This window comes from Musa acuminata, chromosome BXJ2-4 (assembly GCF_036884655.1).
Source record: "Musa acuminata AAA Group cultivar baxijiao chromosome BXJ2-4, Cavendish_Baxijiao_AAA, whole genome shotgun sequence".
NCBI lineage: Eukaryota > Viridiplantae > Streptophyta > Magnoliopsida > Zingiberales > Musaceae > Musa > Musa acuminata.
In genome coordinates, this window is record NC_088341.1 from 7829244 (window position 1) to 7842092 (window position 12849).

Genomic DNA, 12849 nt, shown 5'->3' on the forward strand with positions numbered 1-12849 from the left:
TTAAGCTCATATTCCAGAGGAGTTAGTTCTTCTTGTGTTCAGTGCAAAACATTCAACCATAGATGGTGACATAATGAAGTCTGTAATCCCAGTGATGAAAAGGAGAATGGCACAACTGTGATGACATAACGACGCAAAAATAACACAGGCATTTTTACAGTCAGTGCATACGGCCATTGACATGAGAACAGCACAGCATCACATTTTTCTCTTATATATAAATATATATATATATATATATATATATATATATATATATATATATATATATATATATATATATATACATATATAAAAGAGAAAAACTGCGAACAGGTTGTGGCAGTTCATAAACTGCCATCCGCTCCGCAGCGCTCGCCAGCGAGATGAGGTTGCACCGGATGATGGTGTCGACGAAGACGCAGGGGTCCTCCTCCGTGTTCCCTGGAGGCACGTCCACCACGTACGACTCCACCACCACGGTCCCCTGCCCTCCGCCCCTCCGCCGCCCTCGTGGAGCGACGTGGTCGACTGGTAATTGCTCAGCCGGTGGTCGCCGCCCACGACGGAGAAGCTGATCACGTGCCGCTCGTCGTCCAGCGCGTCGAGCCGCTCCGTGCTGGTCCCCGCCGGCAGCCCGGACACCAGCGTCACCTCCCTCACGTTCCCCACCCTGCCGTCCCCGGCGCGCAGCCTGCATCCCTTAAGGAACCGCTTGTAGTCCTGCGGCCGGTCGAACCGCCGCACTAACGACCAGACGACGGGCAGGGGCGCCGCGACGTACTGCAGGTTCGCTGAGCCGCACTGCCCCGGGGCTTTGTGCCGGCTGTGATACCGCCTCATCACCTCGTGCATCGCCGGATTCGCTGCCACGGGACTCGTGAACAATGACATCGTCGCCAGAGACTGCATCCGTTGACTTCATCTCCCCGGTCCTCTGTTACTATTTATAGACTCGAAACGATGTGTCGACGCCTTGCCCGAGTCACTGTGTTTTGTCTGGGTGGGAACGTCCTGTCCGACCCGTACAGACATTTATCTGAGCCTGAGGATCTCGTCACTGCTCTGGAGCCGACGGATGAAGTTGGCCATGGTGCGCGCGAGGAAGAGGATAGAGAGCGGCGCGACGGAATTCTAACACCAGTCGGGTAAGGCCGAGCAGCTCGCGACTCTGACCGAAGGCACGCGGGCCCCCGTGGGGACACGAGGGGCTTCGTGACGTGGTGTATCCTGCGGCGTGATACGAGATCTTGTTGCGTGACACGTGACCATGTCACGCCTGGCCGCGGGGGTAATTTCCGGGAAGTCTTTGGCCACGACTACTTATCCTCATCCGACGAGTTCGTTGGCGATCTCGTACTTCCTTCTCACATAAATGTGGGGCCGGCGCCGTTCTGACGACGCATGTGTGGTGGAGAACACCGGTACGAGGCCTCGGGATCCTGCCAGGGGAACCCCTCGACAAATACCGCCGCGATTCTATTGGAACAGAATCCGGACGACGTGGGGAGGCAACGACAAAGCATCAGATTCGGAGGCGCAACAGGTGGCGTGTGCCTACGTGGCGGTCGAAGAAAGGCGTGGGCTTCCATTCGAGTGCTGCGTGTCGCTTGATGATTCACTCATTGAAGACAGTATCATCACCACGCATGGTCTGCACCTTTAAGGTTACGCTGGTGCAATTTTTAGGCACAATATGTACAGTTTTGCCGTACTTTTGTCGATAAAGAAGCACAAACCAAAGTCAATAAAAAAAAATCAAATAAACCTTAATGTCAGACATTACTGTAAATTTCATCAGATGGTTTGTCGACCTACATCTCAACGATATAAAGCTCAGACAAAAATTAAAGTGATAAACCATAAATCTATACATAGAAATCTGATTCTCCTAGTAATAATTTAATCTCTTAAGGTTCTCTACCACACTGACCTAGATACGTTGTGACACACCGTCACTTATTAGATCATCCAAATTATCTTTATCTAATCTAAATGAATTATTTTAAAGACTCTTGAGACATTAAGACCTCTGAATTAGAATGTGTTTGTTATATGTTGATTGACATCTTACGGGTTGTCGACACTCAGGACCTATATTTCAACATTATAAAGATGTCAGTTCAAGAATACTTAGTTGATACTTTGACACCTAACACATTGATATCAACTCTCAATGAACAAAATCTAAAGTAAACCCATGATTCTTGAATTTAGTATACTTGTTACCCAGAATCATATTAACCATAAATCTGTAACTACAAATCGGATTCTTCCCGTCATAATTTAATCCTCTAAAACTCTCTATCACATTGAGCTAGATTCGTTGTCGTCGACACATCATCACTTATCACATTAGATCATTCCAAATTACTCTTTTATATAATCTAAAGACTCGTAATTCACTTGGACCTCTGAATCCTTTATTGACTTAAACATCATATGAGTTTTATTATACTTGCTCTTGACGTAATTTTGTAGAACCCAGATGTTATGAAAAAATATCATTAACGTCTTGCTTAGCTCGACGTGGTTTAGACTCGTGTCTGCAATAATACCCAAGATGTCTTCAAGATAGAAATATCGTATTTCCGAGGTATCACCTATATGAAGACCAAGGTCGGAATGAGTTTCTTGACCTGATCTCTCTAACACTTAAGTTAGTAATCTAAGGTCCCGAAATGTTGGTTCAAATAGCATAAAAGGAGTTCCTTGCATAAAGTGTAAGATATATTTTTATACCTTGGATATTGAGACAAAAGTTTATGATTGTCTTTCTCGTCATAATGGATGAGAAGAAAATGTATTGTTTATCATAAAAGACGAGAAAGAATGTTGTGATTATCTTTCTTATCATAATTAATAAGAAGAAAGCTCATAATTATCTTATCATAATAAACGGGATGGAATGTTGTATTTGTTTGTTTTGAATCTTCATCCAATATATAGAAAGATGGATGAAGGATGGCCTATGATTGCATTGTCATAATAGATGAGAAAGAAGATTGTCTTTGTTTGTTTTGAATCTTTGTCTCATCATACAAGTAGCTAATAATAGATTCGATACTCCGCCCAATTCTACGAATACCATTCTTGAAAAGAAAAAAAGGGATTATGATTATATCTGAATTATCTTTGAGATCAAACAATAAAAATCAACAAATCTTTTATGCAACTACGTATGATATTTGCATGACTAAGTGATTGATGACTGTACGCGGGCATGTCCCAACCAGCTATCAAAGGAGACATGATCTGACGTGAAGGTCTCTGTGAAGCAAGTAACAGAGCATATCCGAAGAATATTTGGTGGGTGCTCACTCCATCATCGAAGTCGTATATTCTCAGCCAACTTGGAGCGAAACGGATCAGCTTCCTCCATTCGCACAATCCAAGCATCTATTGATTCCTTCTGTTTAGACCAATGCATATTGTCAACCAAAGATAGTTTGATTGGATCCACCTTTTTTCCTTCTCACCATCCTAATCATAGTTATAAATTTTGAATCTTACCCAAAGAACGAGAAATTGGATTATTATTTCTAAAATACTAAAATATGCATATTTTTATTTATCCTCAAAATATTTGATTTTTCATAGCACCTAAGTCTTTTTATTGTAATAATTAAATACAAGGATATCCTATTATATTCATTTCTCTTTAGTCCTTCATCTTATTTCCCTATATAATAAAAATTATGTTATAATAATATTTATATCTATATTTATATTTTATATGAAATATTTAACTATATTTGATTTTTTTAAAAATTATATCTATGATTTAATCGTAGATATGTGTAAATCAGAATATCACCGATAACTAAGTTAATCACTATCTTAACTAAAAATATATATATGTTTTGACATTATGATATAATAAAAAAATATATAAATTTTCAATATGTTACATATTAATTTTATAATATAAATATTTTTAATATTAATTAAAATATTATTTTATATATAACAGGAAGACATTTTATTTTATATAATATGTTGTTGATTGGGTCGTTATGTAATACTTACAGAAGCGGTTGGTGATGCAGTTGAGGGATGGAGAGTGGAAACGGTACGGGGAATCTGAAGCGGAAGCGGAAGCGGAAGCGGAAGAAGCTTCGTATCCTTCCCTTCTATGGACTCCGATTCCCCCAAATCACCGAACCGATTCGTATTCGCTTGCCTCTCCCTTAAATTCCACCCCCGCTTCCCGCCCTCCACATCGAAAGCTCCGCCCCCTCTCTCGAACTCTCCTCTCCTCCGATCTCTCCCGATGGGTGCCGACCGGATCTCGGCTGTGATTCTGGATTTGGATGGAACTCTTCTGGACACGGGTCAGCAATTCTTTCCACCTCCGGTTTCTCGGATTCTTAATTTATTTGGGTTGCTTCGAGTATGTTGATGTCGACTTTGGCCTTCCTCCTTGTTTTCTGGGAAACGGATCAGAGAGGGCAACCGGCGGAATCTTAGAGGAGTTCCTGGCGAGGCATGGGAAAGCGTTGGACGCCGCGATGGAGGAGAAGCGGCTGGGGAAGATGCACAAGGAGTCGGCGGCTGCCATCGTCCAGGACTACGGGCTGCCGATGACACCCGAGGAGTTCTCCGAGGCGATCATGCCTTTGTTTCAGGAAAGGTGAAATCCTTTTTGGCAGCCGATTAAGGTTGATGCATTCATCAATTTGTTATGTTGGGGAATCTTGCTCTGATTTGGATTTTGGTAGCATTGCATTATAGCACCCGAACATCATTTGCTAGTAGCCACATTAGCTTTGGCTGGACTGCTGAATCCTATTGCATTGGGATTCTTTTTCTATTAGATTCCAGCTTCATATGTGTGAAATTTCTTTGAACAAGCGAGGGGACTTGTAATTGGCGTGACTTTGACAAAAAGAAGAAACAAAGCGGTATATTATTCTAAAGCCATCTCAGGACAAAGATTTTCGATTGGACTGAGAAGGTACAGGATGATCACACCGTACGGACTAATCACTGATAAAATTGGTGATCGTATGTTTTCATTATGTCTCGTAGCCCTATAAATGTCATGACCCATGTTCAGAACTGTGGACCACGCCTTCCAAAAAAAACCATGAGGTTGCGTTGTTGTTGGAGTGGGACTGTGACTTACATGCTATTTCATGTTATAGTCCACATCTGATGTACTTCCATCTTGGCGTGTCATGCTGAATTCCTCGTGTATCTTTCTTTTTGAATTCTTGTTTCCCTTTACCTTTTCTCCATTGTTTCTTTTTTCTGCATTAATCTTTTTTTTTCAAAGGAGGTTGTTACCCAAAGTATTAACAGAAGATACTGATCTTTTTATGACAACAAGATTCCAAGAATACTATATATATATATATATATATATAGTAATTAGTATGAATGAAGAATTGGAACTTTCTCGTCTTTTTTTCATCTCCTTTAGCAAAAGTGATCAGCTATAATTTCTGCAAGCTTCATCAATTAGAATAATGCTTGTAACTTTTTCAACTTGGTCGACTGTGGAGCATCATATTTATATTATTCTAGTGTTCACATTATTTCTTCTATTTACTGGTTTAAAGTGACACCAATTCAGTTAAAGTAGTATCAACAACTAAATTAAAATTAGGGTGCACTTGTGCTTCAGCAGTCCCTTCTGTTGCCTTCATCCAATTATTCACAATTTCAAGAGTTATAGCTTTAAACTTTTCTTCATGTGCGTATGTTGAAATCATCCCACCTTTTAGTATATTTGGTTTTGCATCATGGGTTTAGAGCAGGTCTGCATCCATAAAAATGAAAGTCAATGAAACTTTTTAAAATTGTCTTTATAATTATCTGCAACATGATTAAGCCATGTTCTCTTAAACTGCACGACGACTTGACAGATTATGTTAATGTATTCTGATTTATTAAATCGTATTAAGCTATGCTAAAGTTTGACTTGGAGAACATTTTGAGGAAGCTTTGAATGGAACATGAATGCTAGTTTAAGAGATACATATGTCATTTTTAATAGTGCCAAAGTTAATAAATATTATTATGCTTTGATTTTTGCAGGTGGCCACAAGCAAAAGCACTTCCTGGTGTTAATCGCCTTATCAAACATCTCCACAACCATGGGATTCCATTGGCACTTGCTTCAAACTCCATAAGGGAACATATTGAGATAAAAATTTCCTACCAACAAGGTTGTCACCTTATTTCTGTATTTAACATTAAATTTTTCTCTCACTGTTCTGTTTTTAATAATTCTTTAAATGCTTGCTTAGTTTAGGAATTTCTCTAAACCCAACATATTACAATGTAATCTTTGTCCGATATTGATATCCATGCCTAACTGGCACACCCGTCGATTTGGTTTACTTGTAAGGCTTACTATCTTTTGACACAAGCGACGTGTTTATCACCATTTCTTTCAGCAAAGATACATCTCATCACCATTGGCTTTCATTATTCGGTCCATGCCTAGAATGGTTTCCTCTGTATTTGGTTTTGGCGTTCAACCTTTTTCATCATTGTGTTCTTTCTTTGCAATATGGACCTGAGTGTCATACTCATACCAAGGTCACTCCTTTATAATTAAGGTGATCAAAATTTGAGCCACGGAAATAATTTTCTTGGTTGCAGGGGTAAGACTGTGTTAACTGAGTCTCCACGAAACCCCACATTGGGTTATACTTCATTAGTGACTATATTTCATCTTTATCATAACTCTGGTTAAGGAGATCAACATGCAAACTTCATCAATGACCGTTCACTTGATTCCCCTAGTGTTTGGTGGAGGCTTTCTTATTATTCACACCATAACCCAAGTTTTTATATAAAATTAGATATATAATATTTCCTCTTTCAGGGAAGTAGTAGTTACCTTTGGATTCTTCATATGAGAGCCTTGATAATCTATTCAGAGCAATCTTGTGTGTTGGCGGTTAGTCCATTTACCATTCATCTGAGCTAAATGAGAAATTTACTATGGCAGAAATTCACCTGAGCCAAATTTGATACCATTTACAAATATGAAACTTGTGTGTGGCCTACAATGTATTTTATTAACTCAAAATTTATAGTTAAACAGTTCTCAATCAAAACCTTCTAATAATTTTGCAATAGTGATTTGTTAATCTTGTTATGGGATATGATCAAGTTAGTTTTAGGTTTTCTCCTGATATTTAATATTACATTGCGTTTTTCTGTGTAGGTTGGAAGGAATCATTTTCTGTCATTCTTGGTGGGGATGATGTTAGTCATGGAAAACCTTCTCCCGACATGTGAGCCATTTCCTTCGAATCATGGATCAAATTGTTTCTTACAGTCTCATTCTGTGTAAACACTTGTTTAACTTGTATCTGTTATTCAGATTCCTAGAGGCAGCAAAGAGACTTGGAGTAGACATATCAAAATGTCTAGTCATTGAAGATTCCCTGTAAGTAGAAATACATTATCATGCGTTAAATATTGCAAAATTACATTCTGTTTCACTCCATTAATTGATATTATTTTAAGTTTCAAATTCCTGAGGTCTCATACAGTTGTACATGATGGGCAACTGAAAAGTTCAGTTTGCCAGTTATTTCTCAATGACATAATAACATAAATGATGAGCTGTTCAAATCGAACTAGTTTCCTAAATATTTAAGTGATAATTACTTTACAAATATCATAGTCCAACTCTCAAGACTAGGGATGCTATTCTTCCAATGTGGGTATGGTTTTTATGGAAGGAATTTTGGATATTCTAAAATCAATATAAGATCTTTGATGAAAGCCTAAAGGACTTGCACTACTCTTGGAGATCCTGGATAAATTGTATTCTTAGATATCCAGGCCTATGGTACAGAAGGCTCATTCCTTGACGATTTGTTGGATGATTTAAAATTGAAATGTAATCTTGACAACTTTTTCTCACTACAATGGGCTCTTTCCTACCATAAGTTGCTTTTTCCTACTCTTTTCTTGCCTTTTGCCTTCTTTTGGTTTCTTTATACAAACCTCTGAGGAACTGATGGAGGTCCTGCATCTCCATTTATGAAATAAACAAGCTGCAACTATTTGCACAATCTTTAATTTCAAGTAAGCAAATTGTGTTGCTTCATTGCAGGGTTGGTGTGAGAGGTGCAAAGGATGCTGGAGCAGAGGTTGTTGCCGTTCCATCTCTCCAAGGACAGGATGAAAATTATTCCATTGCAAATTGTTTGCTTCATACACTATTAGAGTTTCAGCCTGAGTTATGGGGCCTCCCAGCATTTGAAGATGGTACTTTCTCTTACCTACTCAGTAGATTCATCTTCTTAGTTCAATAGAAGCTGAAATTTTATTTTTAAATTTATTTTATTTTTTAATAATTCAGGGTTGCAAAGTGCATTGCCAATTGAACCATTATTTATTAGAGGCCTGGGTGGAGAGGTAGTTTCTTATGATGGCTTCTCAAAAATTGATATCACTGCAGGCAAGGAAAAATTGGTTTTTTGCTCGTAATGTGAACAATAAATAGAGCCTGTTTCTGCACTAGTGCATTGATGTCATTTACATGCTGAATTCTAGATTCTAGATATGTGTTCAGCTGACACCTCATTCTGTTTATTATCAGATACTGGCTCGTATGAATTTATTCCTCATCAAGTATGGGGTGTCTTCATTGGTTGGGCAAACATTGAAATGCATGGAATATATAAGGTGGTCGTTTGCATTGGATGGGATACCTCTTCTGGTGCTGCAAAGAGAGTAATTGTGAGTCTTTATGGTTGATTCAGTGATAGCTAATTATCTTTTAATTATTTTAATCATGATTCCTTAAAGAAGAAAAATGACTTGTTTGGTGACATGCTTGATTAGTTTTATTCACATCTCTGGCACTGTTTAAAAAGCTGGTGATTATGATCACAGACTTCTTTTTTGCAAATAAATAGCCAATTTCATTCTTTTTTTGTTTTACTCTGTTAGGCATAGCTACTTTTGAGGGATTCAAAAGCCTTTAACTAGAATTTTCTCCTGAACCCTCTGTGTTTCTGGTTTAGTTTGTTCATACAACTCTACTTGTATGCTATTCTCTGTTTAAATTATCACTCTAATGCTTTTTTTAGTAGATGCACTATGAGAAATCTTCGTTAGTACTTTGTATTAGGCTATAGTATGACTGCCAACTTCATATATATCCAATCTGCAATCTGTGATGTTGGTCAATAATATTACCATCCTATATTATATGACTATCGTACTTGGCATCCAACTTTTAGCTTCAAATGTACTCATGATGCATCTGCTTTCTCTATTTTTAGATTGAAGTTCAAATGTTTCTGTTTCAAGACAAGATAATTGATATGAAATACTCTTTTTTGTGCAGCTACCATACTTAATCGACCATACTGAAAGCCACAAGAATGAGCGATTGCAGCTATTCATTGTTGGATATGTCAGGAAATTACAAAATGAGGTACTCAAATTTTTTTTTTTGAAGATCTACCACAGCAAAAGAAAAAGAAAGAAAAAACAAAACCGAAGATTTCCCAAGAAGAATATATCTTGGCCTCTATAGTTGGCGGTCCCCCGTTAAATTGCATATAAGAGCAGGAGGAAGCTTCACATAATTTACATTTTCTATGCTTTCAATTACATTTTCTATCCTTCAAGGTTAAGTTCCATATTCAGTATGATTGACCTGTTTAGCACTTGACGACAGGCCTTAGGCGCACTCGTTTTCCTGACTACTGAGCAAGAATTTTATGCTAGTAAGACCAGAGTATCATAGCAGGCCATTTGCTAGTGCTTCACGTTGATCTTAATTGTTTCTCTCTAGAAAATAATCCTTGCATCTTTGTCGAGTATTTTGCCATATATATATTCCAATGCAGTCTTGTTCTTCAGGGTACTATGTCGGAGGCTCTTCGGGTATTCGAAGAAGATGTCAATATTGCACGGGCTGCATTGGATATCCCAGTGTTCTCCCTTCCCACAAGTAGCTCCCTCTTTGTGGAAGCAGCCTTTGATTAGGAAATGCGTCTTCAATCATAAATACACATTTATGCTGATTTGAGGGCTTTCATGTATGCTTTAATGATTTGAGTCAATTATGTCATATTTACGTATCGATGCTACCCTTAAATCATACTTAAGGGTATTTAAGTAATATTTTGGTTGAAGCAATCTTTGAAGTGTTATATTCTGGTTGTTACCGCCAAAATCCCAACCTCATAAATCATATTTGATAGCGCAATCAACACATGAAAAATAATTTTGGTCAACAATTTGATCACATGCACATCATCCTTTTATAAAATTTTAGATGAATATTCGCATAATATTCTCTAGGGTTTAGTCCATTATAAAAACCTAAATCAAATACTGTTTATTTAAAATTTTCATTTTTGAACTAATTAGAGCATTGAAAAAAATCATGTTGGGAATCCACCAAGTGGTCGCATTAATCTCTTGTTCAGTCACAGTGGACTTTCTACATATGTGAATCCAAATCGAGTTAGATAGATTTGAACATCATCAATATTTATCATATTATTGATTATCAAAGTATATATTAATCATATTATACTTACTAATTTTTGTAGGCATTATGATCAAACTATCATCATCGTTATTATTATTATTATTATTATTATTATTATTATTATTATTATTATTATTATTTGTTACTTAAAAAAGATGGTGGACGATTGTGATACCGATCGTAGCCCTCTGAAGGCAGCGAAAGGCATTTACTTTCATCCCCACCTTCCCCATCCTACCCTTAAGTTGGACTCGACTATCTCATCTCCCACTCTCACTATTGTATTCAGATTAAAAAAAAGTGTTTTATATTTTACTTTTGTATATGTAATTATAACAATTTGATGGAATAAAAGCTACACAAAATTCTCATATTCTTTGTCTTGGATTAATTCTACTTTCGACGTTGGAGAATCCTCATCGAGCACGTCCTAAAAGTCACTTCAAACAATCATTTCGGACAGGTTAATCATAACAATAAGTTTTGCTTGAAAATGGCCTAGACAACATCAAATTGGACACATTAGATTGACGATCAAAACTGGTCTCATCTCTCCAAGATACATTTTGATAAATAAATATGAAATGATAATATATATATATATATATATATATATATATATATATATATATATATATATATTTTGGATCAATCACAAATTTAAGTGCATGATTTGAGCATATGATTGAAGATGTCTCTCCCTCACCTATATAAATAGGTATAACATCAATGAGTGAAATTATCTCCTTCACAACAAAACTCTTTATGATATTAGAGCCCTCTTGCTTCGAGCAAAGGTCTTTTTTTTCTTCCTCCCCTTATCCCTTCCTCATCAAAACTAGTTAAGCTATCTAGTGCCAATAATCTATTTGTCATTTACTGCCATTGTTATCACTGCAACAGTAATCCCTTTCTGGGTTATCTGCACCAATATCGAAGTTTCTCGATGGAGCCTCCTTCCTCGTCTTCTTTACCATCAACATGTTATATCCATCGTTGCCCCCTCTTTAGGGTCCTCGATTGCAACCATGACTTTTCATCTCTGTCTCTCCTGTCATTATAACCTCATCCACGGTTCCCTCTCCAACCATTGCTAGTGGTTAGAGCTCATCAACCGCTTTGCCTTCTCCCGCCTAGATTACCTCATAGACACCGACCTCATCCTAGATCTACGAATCGCTCGACACCCCAACAAGTACCTCACCTACTTTCATATTAATTATGCGACTATCATCGCAGCCATCCTCACCATCTCCACAACCGATCATCGGCCTTCTTATCAGCCACAAACATCGCTATTGACTTCATTGGTGTCCCCGAATGCTTTCTTCCATATAGATCCCAGGTTTACTAATTAAACCTCCCTCGATGCCTCCTTTAGCTAGTCATCTACCTCCTTTGTTCATGCTCCTTACATTTGCTATCATCATTAGCAATCAATAGCCTCATTCACATAGTATCAACGACTCCTCTCTGATGACAAATCACATCATTCGATGGATAGCTTGACGATCATTCTCCTCTCCTTATCATAAAACACCAACCATCACCACTGATTACTTTACTCAGCGGTCTTCATCCCAACTTGCAACATCCATCACAGATCAGAAGAAGGGCCTTCTCTAAATCTCCTCCAATAATAGATCAAATCTCCACCATATACCAAATCATTGGTTGGTTCAGATCTCCACCGTATACCAAATGATCAGTTAGTTCTAAAATTTTTTTAGATTACAGCATCTTCTCAATATGCCTTTCACTTTTACATCTGATGCTCTAAGCATTATTTCCTCATGAAACAATAATTCATCTTAACTTACAAGACTTATATCTATCAATGTAACAACTATGATCCCCTTCAAACTATTTAAAAGTGACAATTATGCATCTTGACAAGCATAATTCATCAACCTCCTATTTGGATATGATCTACTATGCTACATTGACTCTCTTAATAGTCCACTAGAAAAGATTCAAATACTAGGAGAACTCATCCTAATAATAAATCTTGATTATAAGTTATGGTTACGACAAGCTTATCTTATTCTACAAGTCATTCAAGTCTTAGTCGCTAGCTTCATAGCATCACTAATCTCTTCATTTAGTACTATAATAGAAGCATGGTCCAAGTTACAAACCACCCTCACCAATTATTCTCACACTTGCATACTAAGTCTTTTTATCTATGCTGATAAAAACAACACAAGAGGAAAGTACTATTGCTGATTATATATAAAATCTAAAAGTTATCATAGATGATTTGACTTTAAAAGATCATCCTCTAAGTGATGAAGAAATTATTATTCATATTCTCAACGGCCAAGGAGACGAATATAAGAAACTCACGATAACAATTTGAGTATGTGACTTATCAATATCATTTGAAG

The 12849-nt window shown here is 37.5% G+C and overlaps 1 protein-coding gene and 1 pseudogene across 2 annotated transcripts; one reads left to right on the forward strand and one right to left on the reverse strand.

The window, feature by feature from the left end:
• Positions 1-52: 52 nt before the first annotated feature.
• Positions 53-846, reverse strand: LOC135611405 (abscisic acid receptor PYL12-like; annotated as a pseudogene).
• A 3194-nt stretch (positions 847-4040) lies between these two features.
• LOC135583005 (bifunctional riboflavin kinase/FMN phosphatase-like) lies at positions 4041-10104 on the forward strand. Of its 2 annotated transcripts, XM_065102064.1 has the most exons (11): positions 4041-4313; positions 4426-4612; positions 6022-6152; positions 7163-7232; positions 7322-7387; positions 8063-8217; positions 8312-8410; positions 8552-8691; positions 9305-9394; positions 9641-9689; positions 9826-10104. In XM_065102064.1, exons 1-11 carry the CDS (start codon positions 4115-4117, stop codon positions 9918-9920), a joined length of 1281 nt encoding a protein of 426 aa, XP_064958136.1. In that variant the 5' UTR covers positions 4041-4114; the 3' UTR covers positions 9921-10104. The 2 variants fall into 2 exon arrangements, with proteins under 2 accessions (XP_064958136.1, XP_009395994.3); XM_009397719.3 differs by lacking the exon at positions 9641-9689.
• The last annotated feature ends 2745 nt before the right edge of the window (positions 10105-12849 follow it).

What these genes read in the sequence shown, in the direction of transcription:
- LOC135583005 (XM_065102064.1), top strand. Translation starts at nt 4,115, where the DNA reads ATGGACTCCGATTCCCCCAAATCACCGAACCGATTCGTATTCGCTTGC. An exon ending in ATGCCTTTGTTTCAGGAAAG is followed by an intron (nt 4,613 to 6,021) that starts GTGAAATCCTTT and finishes TGATTTTTGCAG; the next exon opens with GTGGCCACAAGCAAAAGCAC. An exon ending in GTGCTGCAAAGAGAGTAATT is followed by an intron (nt 8,692 to 9,304) that starts GTGAGTCTTTAT and finishes TTTTTTGTGCAG; the next exon opens with CTACCATACTTAATCGACCA.